This window comes from Cinclus cinclus, chromosome 2 (assembly GCF_963662255.1).
Source record: "Cinclus cinclus chromosome 2, bCinCin1.1, whole genome shotgun sequence".
Lineage (NCBI taxonomy): Eukaryota > Metazoa > Chordata > Aves > Passeriformes > Cinclidae > Cinclus > Cinclus cinclus.
In genome coordinates this window covers 52,283,138-52,296,763 of record NC_085047.1, presented here as the reverse complement: position 1 = coordinate 52,296,763, position 13,626 = coordinate 52,283,138, and the positions used below count along the sequence as shown (strand labels likewise).

The 13,626-nt window shown below is 36.5% G+C and overlaps 1 protein-coding gene across 5 annotated transcripts in view; it reads left to right on the top strand.

Moving 5' to 3' along the window:
• The window catches only part of DCLK1 (doublecortin like kinase 1), a 220,634-nt gene that overhangs the window by 156,450 nt on the left and 50,558 nt on the right, over positions 1 to 13,626 (top strand). For 3 of the 5 annotated variants that reach the window (XM_062514712.1, XM_062514710.1, XM_062514711.1), the window contains 2 exons: positions 4,623 to 4,717; positions 10,423 to 10,479. In XM_062514712.1, the coding sequence (XP_062370696.1) occupies positions 4,623 to 4,717; positions 10,423 to 10,479 (152 nt within the window). Of the gene's footprint in view, positions 1 to 4,622; positions 4,718 to 10,422; positions 10,480 to 13,626 lie in introns of those variants that run through there. The other 2 variants (XM_062514708.1, XM_062514709.1) reach the window with 1 other exon arrangement.

Sequence of the window (13,626 nt, the reverse complement as noted above, 5' to 3'; positions counted from 1 at the left end):
CTTGCCTAATGTGGTGCTCTGTACACACTCTGTCTTTTGGTGCTAAGACAAAAATGAAAAAATACCAAAGCAGAATGAAAAAAAGAGGGCAAAATATGGTTTATTTACAAACTATTTTGTAACTACATAATCTTACTGAGACAAAAATGTTGTTTTGGAAAGGACAGTGAAAAACTGTAGAAGTAATTGAGGCAAGGTCAAATAGTAATCTCATATTTTCTGCTAACAGTTGCTGAATATGACCTACACATGTTATGACTTGTGTAAATAATTTTTTAGCTTAACTTTCCCATACATAAGTTGTGGCTGCAAAAAAAAAAAGCCCTCACTGTTCCATTGCCTTAGTCTTCCCTTTCTTCTACACACACACTTTTGTGTTTGGCAAACCACTTTTTTAAATACACCAAGTCATCTCTATGTGTTATATAGAGTACAGTGCACTTGCACATCAAGAGGCAACTCTATAGGAGCCTGTGATTTTAATACACTGCTGTGGTATTGGTGGCTTCTCAGACTAGCACTTGATGCTTTAATTCATTTTTTTCTTGTTTTTTTTTCTATGACTTAATGAACATATGCCCTATCAAAATTTATTTATTAGAATGCCAAAACCATTTTTGCTGGTTTATTATAATAATGCTATTCATAAATATTATCATATTCATTGTTCATATTATCATATTAAAACCTCTTTTGCATTTATTTCAGTAGATGCTGGTATCCAGCTTTAGTGTTCTATTTTATGGGTTTTCCCACCTTCATGTGTGTGCCAGGTGCTGGAAAAGAAAATACAAAGACAGGTCCTTGTCCTGTTGCACATCCTCATGAAGAGAGGACAGTAAGGAAAGGAGTTCTCAGCCTAGCAGTTGCATACATCTGCTCTGAGCAGTCACAATTATATTGTTATTGTTGCAGCTTTTTAATACATACTTCACTGGTGAAATTTTGAACTGATAAATCTTTTTTCTTAAGATGATGGGAGGGCACTGTGTGTTAAGCTGAAGTCTGTGACCCCTGCCACTTTATGAATAGAAGTGACAAAAAACCTCTTGCCTCGCTCAATAAAATGATCGGTCACAACAGTGATTTACCAATTTCATATGTCTTTATCTACATCAAGGCTCCCTCTAGGAACATGTGCTGTATCACTCAGTGAGAAATGCAGTGCAGATACTGGATAGAAATGCAGTTTCCAACAAAACTGCATTCCACCTAGAAATGGATTTTAGGGCAATTTAGTGATCAGGAATGTAGTATTATTATTAAATCTTGTAGCTTTTATTCTCATATTTTTTGTCACGTTTTCTGGTTATGAACAGCTTATGTAAGAAAGGTGTAATGAGTGTAAATAGAGTTCAGGAAGGGGGTCAGTATCACTGCAGTCTTTTCCTGCTACACAGCACCTAATATCACCTCTATTTGCAAATTCTGTATAATGACTCACAAGCACAGGAAGCCATAAACAAAAAAGGTAATAAATGAGGGCTCCTGGAATGTACGGGGAAAATATCAGAAAATACCACTTGTGTGCTGTTGTGATATCTATCTTAAGGATTATATTAATAATATCAGTAGTAAGAATAATGTAATAACAATTATAGCAATATATATCTCCAGGTATGAAGAGCATCCAGAAGGAATAATTTTCTTTGGAAGTTTTACATTGCAATGGATGCTCCTAGTAGATTATTTATCAGGTCAAGTTTAGATGGTTCCTGTGGGATGATACAGCTTGTGTTATGACAACAGCTTGGTTAAAATAAATTCTAGAAAACTACTTCAGATGTAGAAGCCAATACAACAGGTACATAAAGGTTGATAAAAGGAATCCCATCTCCAGAGCTAATTGCCATCTCTAGAGTTTCCTATTCAGCTCTCTATAGGAAGTCCATGTAAGCTCTCAAAAATCCTGGCACATGCTTTATGTACTGGCACCTTTATATTATGGATATGAGTAAAGAGGTGAGAAAACTTCACTTAAATCTGCTGAGGGCTCAATTCATTAATTATGCTCTCGATTTCACATATTACAGATGGCCAACATAAGCACAACTATCATAATTTTCCTTTTTAATAACACAAAGAGAATGGTTGAAGAGACCATTCAAACTTAGCTTAAACACTCTGGACACTTTGGTGGTGCCAAGCAAGTAATTTTTAGAATTTATAATAATACTTAGTTTTCTCATCCTAAAGAGATACTAATTGACATAATAAGCATCAATATGGAAATATGTCAATTGTTAAATACACCATTGTATCTATTTGTCTGGTTCCACTGGGTAGCCTCAAGTTTTTGTCTTCAGAATGGAGTGATTGCTACAGTAATTTTGAAAAGAGCCATTGTTGAAAGTTATGGGGAAGGGATCAACCTATAAAGAACAGGAACCCATGCCTAGTGCTACAAGGTATATTGAGATGTATCTGTTATCTTAGATTTACTTACGATAATAAGACCTAAGAGTACCTGCTTGATTTAAAGAGGAGGCCAAGCACTAGTCCTGTTTCTCAGCAGTCTCGAGGACTAGCTCTGTGTGAATAGTAGGAGTTTAGTGTTTGTTTCTAAATTATGCCATCGATGTTTAGAAGATACATTTTACAACTTGACAAGTTTGTGATTCCAGAAAGCTAATTTTCTATGTCCTCATCTTGCGCTTTTCCTAAATTATTTTGGTGATATTGGTAATAAATTTGATTTTAGTCACTGTTGGACAGATCTGTGGCTGATTTGCTGAATGCGAACATATGTATATGTAGAATATGTATATGCTGAATATGAACATATGTAGGTAGATATGCATGTGCATTCACCTACTTAGTACGATATTTAAATGAGTGCTGACATATGCAAATCATCGTCCTCTGTATAAAGATATATTGAAGCCTGGATGAGTGGAATGTTTTTCTATAAAAACAGCCTATTCAAATCCAATTAGAGCATCTTGTTGTTTCTACAGTTATGCAAATATATTGCACCTTTACTCTAAACAATGCCCTGCACAAAGTGATGTTGGGATTGGATCACTCATAGCACTTAAACACTACTAAGTGATCATCCGTTATCATGCAGTATAATGTATTTTATTGATGTGTATGAGGTGGTATGTATACATATTTCTTCATTATAATGCGTGGGCCCAGTATTAACCTGCAATAACAATGTAGTATGTAAAAAGTAAGAAGAATCTTTTAAAAATGCCTACTGTATTATCCAAAGGAATTAGCATCTGCTAGATTGCCAGTCAGCCAAGGTTTTACAAGAGTTATTGTCATTTTGATTTTCAGATGAGTCATTTGGTACATTGCCCCCAAAGGCACCTCATTATGATTCAGTGCACAGCATATAAAATTGCTTGGGCTTTCGGGGCTCCATGGAAAGTGAGTGGGGGTTGCGGTGGCTCAGCGTTGTGAAGCAGTAGCATTATGCTTAATTGACACCTTTGATGTAGCCCTAAGACAGCACCTGCACCTCCCACTGCTGCTCTGAAGACGTCAGCCTTACGCAGAAAAGGCTTCTGCTTATGAATCCTGCATCGCGTTCAGCTCACTCTGTGAGCAGCCCCAGCTATCCTTAACTAATCCCATTGCTTCTCAGTTTGGCTGCAGCTTGGCTTAGTACAGAGCAGGAATTTTGCTGCTTGCTCCTATCAGGTTAAACAGTCAGATTTTGTCCATGTTAGAACTCATAGAAGGTAAGTCAAATGGCTTGTTGATATCCTTAGTATGTAAATATTCTCCTAAGATTCAGAATCTGGGAATCTAATTGTCTGTTCTTTTTATCCTAGCACTTACAAATGCAGACTGTGATAGAACAGTTGCTTGTTTCAGAATATTTACATGTATCTGTGATACACGCTTCACAGTGTTTCTGTCAGTGCTTCAATGTGAACATTATTGATATCTTCTTGTGTGATTACTTTGTAGTAGAATTCTGTCCTCTGCTGGCATTGTTTTGGTAATTTGTTGGATAATGTCATGTGCTTGTGAAGATGCTTCTATAAAGATAGGGACAGATATAGGCACTGACATATGGGAAGAAACTTGCTTATTTGAGAAAGTGATGCTTTTCTATAAGTCAGACTGGAGGAGTTATATCCAATTTATTTGCCTCCAGAAAGCCCTTCTGGGTTAAGTCTGAGGTGATGTTTGGGGCAGATAGCGTTGCAAATATTTCTTCAAATTGTTGAGTGAGGAAAAGCAGACAGCTGATTTGTTCTTGCAAGCAATACTGTGCTTTGTTTTTAGTGGACAGCACTTCAAGCCATAGTTAAATGGAATGAAAAGGTTTATATATATGTCCTTTCAGGAAAACAAAGCACCTTGCTCCCCATTACTTTCAAGTACAGAAACAATGAAGTTTAAAAAAAATGATCATATTATCTGCCTTTGACTAAACTCTTTTCAGGTTTTTTCATTATTTGCCTTCACTCTGTATTAAGATCATCTTCATGAGCCAAAAATCTTATTAATAATTATTTTTAATTACCTTATTTAATGTTTAAAACATAAAACAAAATAAAATTAATCTGTTCAACAAAGACTGGGGGAAAAAAGTTGATTTAACTATTTCTTTCTTTTAATAATGTCTCGTATTTATTTTTTTCCATTCCTTGTCCTTTTAGTGAATGGAACCCCTGGTAGCCAACTTTCTACTCCCCGCTCTGGGAAGTCTCCAAGCCCATCTCCCACCAGCCCAGGAAGCCTACGGAAACAGAGGGTAAGGAAATAAGGAAACAGATTTCTGAGCATGGCTGGGGAGAATCCAGCATAGCCATTGTCCGATAGCCTTCTCCCTTCTGATCCCTTGTGTGTGTGTAGAGCCATAGGGTAGAAGAGCCCAGCTACAATCCTTGTGTTTGTAAAACATCCTGAAATGGAATTGAACTGTTCTGTGTCTCTCAAATGCTAAGTATACTGAGAACTGGTTTATCCTTGGAGGGGAAAACACGGGGGCTTCTCTCCTTTTTCACAAAACTTTGTTTGTTTTACTTTCTTTTTCCAAATATTTCACAACTGAAAGAAAATGTCAGAGAAATCTCTTTTGTTCCTAGCTCACTGTGGGCATTGTGTCACTTGCAAAACCTACAGACTGCTTTGATTTTGAAGCAAGGTGAAAGAACGCACTGTGGAATTTAGCTGTTTTATCACACCCTTGTGCAGTGAAGGTATTATCAGCACCAAGGCAATATGAGACCTGCCAGTCACTTTCCTGGAGGAGAGTTGATAGCAGCTGTAGGTTCCCCCTACTTATCCTGTATGGAGTAAGCTACAATATTCCAAAGTATCCAGAACTAAGCTAATACCTATGTTACTGCGGCAACCCTCTGATAAAATATTACTTGTTCAACCCACAAGCTCCATATACTGATTTAATTAATTTTATCTGTTTAAAAGAAATAAGAGCAGATGTCCGTGTATTTTCTGCTGTTTTCTAAACTGTGGTAAGTTCTCAATGAAAGCATCCCTGAGGCAGTACTCTGTATCTCAAACTTGTTTATAAAGAGAGTTTGAACACATGATTTTTCTGCCTTTTCAGTTTTTAAACAAAGACATAACTCGTGTCTCTCAAAATAAGGGGATTATATACACAATTGACATTGCTTGATTTTAGGAGCTGGTGAAGACCTGATTCCCCAGATACCCAGATCAGGAATAGCTGTAGCATGACATGGCTCCCTTCTAGCCTGCATACCCTTCTTCATATCTGAGGCATGCCAGGGAGCTGAGGAATTGTGCATGTCCAAGTCTTACCTCTATCTGGGATACAGCTATGGGTTTCTGCTGTGACTTGTTTACAGACGTGGGAGCTGACTGTGATCTTGCAGTGTAGGGACAGCCAGTGAGCAGCAGCTTTGGGGCCTCAGAGTAGTGTCATGGTTTTCATCATCCAACACACAGAGAGTAAAGATGTAAGTTCCAGTGGGTAAGCTGGTGCTAAAAACTTCTTAAATGCAGTGTCTTCCCCACCTGTTTGTTCTTGCTCTCAAGGCTTCTTAATGAATCATTAATAAGTCACTGGAGAGGGAACAAAGAGTCTTCCAAATGAATTATACATTGGTGATGTGAGGGCGTCTGTTTAGATGGATGATACCAGTTTCTATTGGATTTGCATTTGCTGGAAGGCTGTCTCTTTTCATTGGTAACTTTCCTAAACTTTCTTTCTCACCACTGATGCTTCGCTCTTCACAGTGAAGAAATGTTTTTCTGCTAACGTTTGTGGATGGGTGAGTGGGAAACATGTGATCAGCACCATTAGACACAAGGGGTTTCTAGGCACAAGATTTCTGACTTTCAAATGTGAAGAGGAGAGCAGATGGGCTTCTTTTTAAGTGTAAGTGCAATAGGATCACCGAGTGGCAGTACCATGGATGTAAAGTGCTATGTAGCAGTAACAAAATCAGACTGCTAACTGTAGAGAAAATAAATATTGAAATGTACAAGAGAGATAAGACATTGTTAGGAAGTTGAATTCTCTTCTCCAGTATTTGTATTCTGACCTTGGTAGGGGACCTTTATGCTTGTCTGACTTTATTTTAGACAGATTTATTTTTATTACCTGATGAAACATGAAATATGTTCATGTAAAAATAGATTGCAATCATGTAAAATGCATTGCAATAACATTATTTAGGTTACAAAATCAACTCAGAAGTTCAGAGATGGAAACCTAACACTCAGTCTGAGAATTTATTTCATCTGCTTCCATGTTTAGCTTGTGAAATGAATGAGTTAGAAGTTCAGTGTAAAAACATATGATTGTGTCATTAAAGGTTATAATGTGCATTCCAATGAGTAAATAAGGCATTAAGCAGTGCTTGAAAATCGTAATTTCCTTGTTAGCAGTATGAATGGTGTTCTGTTTAGTTTTAGTACAGTTTTTTGTGTCTTTTCATTGTAATTTTACTTAGGTTATTTTATGTACCATAATGAACCAAAGTTAGACCTAAAGGGTTTTGTTTTTGTCTTCAATGGCTTCAGCTACAGCACTGACAAGCCAGCTGCAGGATGAAGTTTGTTCCCTAGGAGGTTGCTGAAGTGCTGGTATCATGTGATAGACATAGAAGGGAGAAGAGATGGATTTAAGTGCCCATCTTGTCCCCACTGTTGAGAGGTGAAGTGTTCCTGCCCTGAAAGAAGAGTGTTGGCTGCTGTAGCCATGATCTGGAGTTGAAGGTGATGGCTGGTATTCTGACTACTCTGCCTTTCTCTCTTTACCTGCACTTTGAGGGAGCTACTGGTTTAGAACTGAAATAAGATGCTGGGTCCTGGGAAGACCAGCTCATTTCTGTAATTTGTGGTATTTTGTGCATCCCTCTCTGCACTTAGAGTTACAGGAGTTCCTGTTCTCTCATGCCATCAGGTACATGGAATTCCAGTGGTAGCTACTGGGTCTGGAAGGTGATAGGAACACTTCCTCTATCCTAGCCTGGTTCTCCTTTAGTTAATGAATCAATCAGCTCTTCAGCATCCCCATCAAGTGCTATGAGGGAGTTGTAGGCTTGGGACATCACAATGCCAAGGGGTCCAGGCAGGCTGCCACTGTTTTTCCTGGGAAGTACGGCTGAGAGGAGGTCACGCTTTTGAATACAGAAGCACCAAAGCAAGGTACTTCCACAAGGGAGAGATTTCTTCCTGGGAATAGTGAAGACCTGCAAAATGCATTAGGCATCTTAAATTAGGGATTAATCATCTTACTTACTGCCATTTCATCACTCATCTTTTTAAAAAAATAAATTCTGGCCTTTGAAGGATGGCTTTCCATTGATATAAATAAGGCCAAAAATGCTGCTGTGGTACATACTCAGGAAAACAGTAGTCATGTAACCCTGTAGATAAAATTTTGTACCCTCAAAAGCCAAAATATAAATGACGAAATGTATCCTTTCTCATTTGCTATGTATGTGGCTGAGTTGTTTCCAGAAATTCAGAAGTCAGTGAAAGTTATATTTTTATAATCTTGTGCGAAACTCAGTCTATATTTGAAGAAAGTAAGATTTGAAAGATTAATTTCATGGGTGTAATTCACGAAGTAGAAAGTGAGCTAGGAACAATTTATCAGCTATCTTAGCTAACTGTCAACCAATTTTCAGCTTCTGAATATTTTAACTAGCAGGCTGTGTGCTATAGTTACTCTTTCTTGCAGTTTAATTATTTCTTTATTTTTAAATAGGAAAATAAGATTCTAGTTTTTAAATTGTTATGAACGTCATTAAATTTTGGTGTTATTTTTCCCCGGAGGATTAACACATTTGAAATTCAGGTTTGAAATTGAAGATTGAAGTAGAGTTACTGTGTTGCCACAAATGTTGTTCCTACTGCAACAGAGTGCAGTTAACTATGCAGACTCAGAAAAGGTGCCATGGCATTTAGAAAAAAAATTAAATATTTTTTCTATGTTCCTAGATGTTGCAACCTATAGAATAAAGAAAAATTAGATTTAAGGTACCTCTTGACTGATTAGACAGGCTGAATTCTATGTATATAAGGATTTTTTGAGCTGTATTTATCCAAGAAGTCTAATTCATTCAGCAATTTTTGTCTTCTTATAAATCTATGCAAAATAATAAATAGATTCACCTCAAAATTTCAAGAAACCAGGCCTCTGGCTAATTATAGGCAAGAAAAATTCTTTCAGAAAGGAAACTTTTCTAAGACTTGCAAGTATTTAAAGGCAGGCGAAAAAGCAGAGAAAAAGACACTGAAATCTGGTGAAGGATTTTGCTTTGAAGCAATCACAGAGTTATGAAAATAAACACAAAAATATTCTCTAAATATTAAAATTCAGAAACGTCTTGTTTTTCAGTTCCAAATGCATATATCTTTTTTATATTCAGAAGCAAGAGCAGTCACCTGGGAGATACTATTCAAAATTTTGGGGTGTTGCCCTCTCTAGCAAATCAAAATATTCTTTTCTCCCATAGTATGTATTAGAAATTCCCAAACCAGATATTCTCAAAATAAATTTTAATAATTAACTAACTAGTTAGTATTCAGAATAAGATTTTCTTGTCTGTTTAATATTGTTCTCTTATCTAGATTGTTTACAACATAATAGAAATGTATTTAAGATCTGATTTTTCACTCTGCCAGTCGAATGTTTTCTACTGTGTGTATGCATGCCCTTTGTCACAATACAGACAGAAGAAGCATTCTAGGGAATCAACACTCCTTTAAGGTACTTAAATCCCTTTTACATCATGCCTACAGGTTAAATATAAACCTGCATTGTTTATTGAGATCACAGTTTGAAATTTGTGAAGCATTCATTTGATCTGGTCCTTTTTTGTAATATATCTTTCCAATTTGTTCATATCTTGTCTCGGTTATTTTACTGGGATTAAAAAAAATCAAAACAAATCCATTCAAGGTCAATCCAAAAGCTAGCCCCATCAACTTCCCCATTCTCATGTTTTCTTGTACTTTGCCTTATAGGGATTTTTTGTTGCAATTTATTCAAATGCTCTATATGGAAAGGACCCCCCCAAAACACCTTTAAGATATCAGAGAATGACTATGAGATATGCTGGGCACATGCCCAATCAGAACTCCTCTGAACCATCAGTTATGCTTAGTTCACCTTAAGAAGACCATGCCCTGTCCTCTACCACTTCTCTTTTTTGAACTTTCATTCCGTGCGATTGTGTGTCTCGATGAGGGTTGCTGTACTGTGTAGGTGGGATAGGGCAATGTATCAGCCCATAACACCTCTGGCACTCGAGGATTGTCTGATCCATCAGAGGAACAGAGTGCTGAAAGAATGAAGTGTACAGATCCACTCAGACTCTCCCTCTGCTGTCATGAGCTGGTTGCTTGGCTACCGACAGAAAGAGACAGAGGTGGGGGGACAAGTGTAAAACATGCTGTCTTTTTATACACACACACACGGGCACAGAGGAGCTGTGGGAGAGGAATACCATTGTCAGTACGACATAGGCAACAGCAGTATTCAATGTCAGCAGTCCAGGGGTCAAATGTTGCTGGATCCATGCTGTATCACTATTGGGCGACAAGTTTTTATTGCATTATATAAGGTAAGCACTCACTCTGCCACTGTGAAACAGCCAAAAAGAAAATACATTCCCTTTGGGATTAAATTAATGTTTCCAGATTTCCAAACCGTTAGGAGACTCTCCAGAACAGACAAATATTGTTTGCACAGTGTTTAATAGGAAGGACTCAAATAAAATATAATTGCTTCTGAGAATATGTTGTACATTGAAACTTAACTTTATTTCCTAACCATCTATTTTTTAGATTAAAAAATAATAATGTGACATTAAGACAACAATATGACTATATAGAACATGTATATTTTGTGTTAAACAATGTCTTCCGGTCCACAGTAACAAAATGAATATAAGACAGTTGCAGTGCAACAAATCAAACAGAATAAACAAATCTATACTGCACTTCATCTTACAGGACCTGTATCGCCCACTCTCTTCGGATGATATGGATTCAGTAGGAGACTCAGTGTAAAAGAGAAAATGGAACAATGTTTATGGTTTGTGATTTGATGAAGGTTTAACATTTTTAAAGAAAATAGCTACTAATTTACAGTAATAGTGAATCGCACAAAAGAGTTTTGCATATTTAATATTAACAACATGGGTCCAAATTAATTCTAGTGTGTGGGGGTATTTTTTTGGCTTTATCACTGCATTTTAATGCAAGAATTTGTAATGAATGAGCCATTGAATATGTCCATCAAATCCAGAACAGCATTGTGCATACTTAAAGGCACAAAGATTGGATAAGGTGAATATAACGCACAAATCCATAGTGGGCACATTTATGAATAGCACTATTTTTATCATCTAAGGTACTGATTATATGTTCTGTTTTTACCATATGTGTCTTTATTCATTTTGATATGAACAGTTAATGGGTACTTTGCTTTTACCAACGAATAGGTAAAATGCAAAGAAGAAAAAAACTGCCATATTAAACTGCTTGCACCACACTGTGAGATCCCAACACGCACATTTGAAACACTCTAAGTTTAGTCTTTTTATCCAAATGAAAAGAAAGTGAAGAAATCCTGTGCAGTCACAGGGCAAAAGTAATTCTTTCAAAGCAGTGTTCAAATTCTCTTCACTGCATTGCCATCTGATGACTGTAAACAGCAGGGTGTTTCACAGGCATTATTAATGTTTTACCTGGCAAAAGCTGTTAATGCTGATCATCCATGTGTTGCAAGTGAACAGGGACAGATTTCTGACCGAGGAAATATGAGGGCCTGCTGGCTAGCAGTGTCATCTGACATACATATGATGACATCTTTTGGAAAAATAAAAATAATTATTATTTTCACTTATGTTAAGAATGGGAACATATTTTTTTATTTCTTATAAGAAGACTTCTTTTGCATTTTAAAAAGAAAACCTACAGAAATGCTGATACTGTAAATCATCCTCCTATTGACCTAATTTTTCTGTTTTCGCAGTATCTAGAGGTGCTCTTTTTGTACAGCATGAATATGCAAAACTCCTTTAGTGTAAAAGTAGGTCATGCATTATAACCAGTTGCTTAACAAATATCTACTAATTTTTGTTTGTTTTCTGCTGCTTTATTGTGAGAATCTTAGTCTACTTAATTTACATAATAGCAACATTTCCTATCATATGTTATATTTAAGTCCATAGTGAACACACACTTTTGAAATCTTATACCTTTCCCTTCATTTTCTTAAATACTAATAATTTAAGAATTAGAACTCAGTGTGGTTCTGATTCTCAGCAAAAATCTATAGAGGTTATATTTTTGAGGTATTTAGTGATGATTTAATATATTTTGAAACCAGGAAAATTTGCTTAATTGAAGAAGAGGTTTAGCTGCCACATGCCAACTTCTAAATGTAGTGTAATAATTTCGTTAAACTAATTTGTCCGTAATAAAATTCAGCAGATGGAAAATGTTGGCATGTGATGTTATGGCTTTACTGTATCAACATATTTTTTCTTTTCAGAGGATATTTGCAAAAAGAAATGAAAGGGCAGCAGAACACAAAACTTACCTTCTCTGTTTCCAATACCTGGTTCCAGTATCACCTGGAGAGAAAGTCATTGATCTGGCAGGTTTGCTGAAGCAGTCAGGTTATTCTCTTTTGCAATGTATGTTTTGTCATTCTGGCTTTAGACTTCAATCTAAAACTTTTCCCAGCCATAAGAACAGTCCATCCCTTACCCCATACCATAATGCATAGGCTGCCCTGTTCTACTGAAAAAGTTCACAGCTGTGAAGTTACTTGCATTTTCAGCTGTTGTGAGGAAATGTCTTTGCAAAATTTATTACTTGATCCTAAGAAATAAATATTATATAAAGGTTGGATCAGTTGGGATCAGTTTCCAAAAATTCAGGCAACTTGACCAGATTGAGCGAAATATGTACTGACATTTCGAATTTTTTTTTTTCCTGTAAAGAGAATAAATTCCAGGAATTGTATTTTCCCTCCCTTCTCCCATATAGGCTACTGCTGCTTTAGGCAATTTATTAAGAATGTTCTGTGCAGAGAGCACAGATTGCCAGCAAACCTGAATCCCACAGCTTTGCTTAGCTGTGGAAAAGAAAAATGGACCTAATATCAGTAATTGTTATCATAGTGAGTTCTCCATCAAGACTGTTTTAAAAAAGAATATGCTAGTCCATAACATTTAATCATTTCAACATATGACTTGTATTAAGGGGCTATTCAGGGGCAAGATGCATCATTAATATTTCATTTTAGGAATGAAAGTCCCTTAGAGATTGAAAAGGTACACTGTTTATAGACTTTGAGATCCTTTTTTGTGTGGAATGTAATTCCCATTATACATGAGCAGAATTAAATGTTTCTTTTGAGCAAGACCAGAAGGTTTCAGTTTGTGGGTGAAACTGAAATTGAGTCCCTTGATGCTGTAGTTCCACTTGCAACAGCACAGTTTTTAGTTTGTTCCTAGATTTCATCAACTGCATTAAATAATAGAATAGCTTAAGCAACATTATAGTGTTTGAACCTCTGATAGTTCCCTGTATGCTGCATTATTTGTGCCTACTCCAAGGTGATTATGATGTAGCTAGTCTTGTATAGATTGTGAAAGCTTTTTTTGCCTTTGAGCTTTATGAATACTTGTGATTATTTCCCTAATGCTTTCTGCAACTGTTTTGTTTTGTTTTTTAAATCTCTTTTCTTCTTTTGTGCAACAAGCAGTTCACATGTGAAGCACAGAACACATATGCTTATATTTACACACACATGCACACGTACATAGATTAAATGGCTTTGGAACCCATGCGCTGTTACGTCACATTTGTGACTTTAAACAAATAAGTGGGAAAAATGTTTTGACAGGAGGACGCTCGTCTGGTGGTATTCACTACAGCTCTGTTAAAGTCGGTGGAGCTGCACCAACCATACCTTGCTGAGCAGCTACCCCAAGGAGTTCTGTACAGTTTTAAGAGATCACATCTCTACAAGCAAGGGCTAAGTTCAAACTGACCACAAGTTGGTGGCAAACCCACCATTGACTCCAAGGTGGGAAGGATAGAACCTTACGCACAAATACATACAAACAGACAAAACATTAATCCTAAATTGAAATTTGAATATTTGAAATGGTATTCTTTTGACATGCTCAGTCTTAAGCC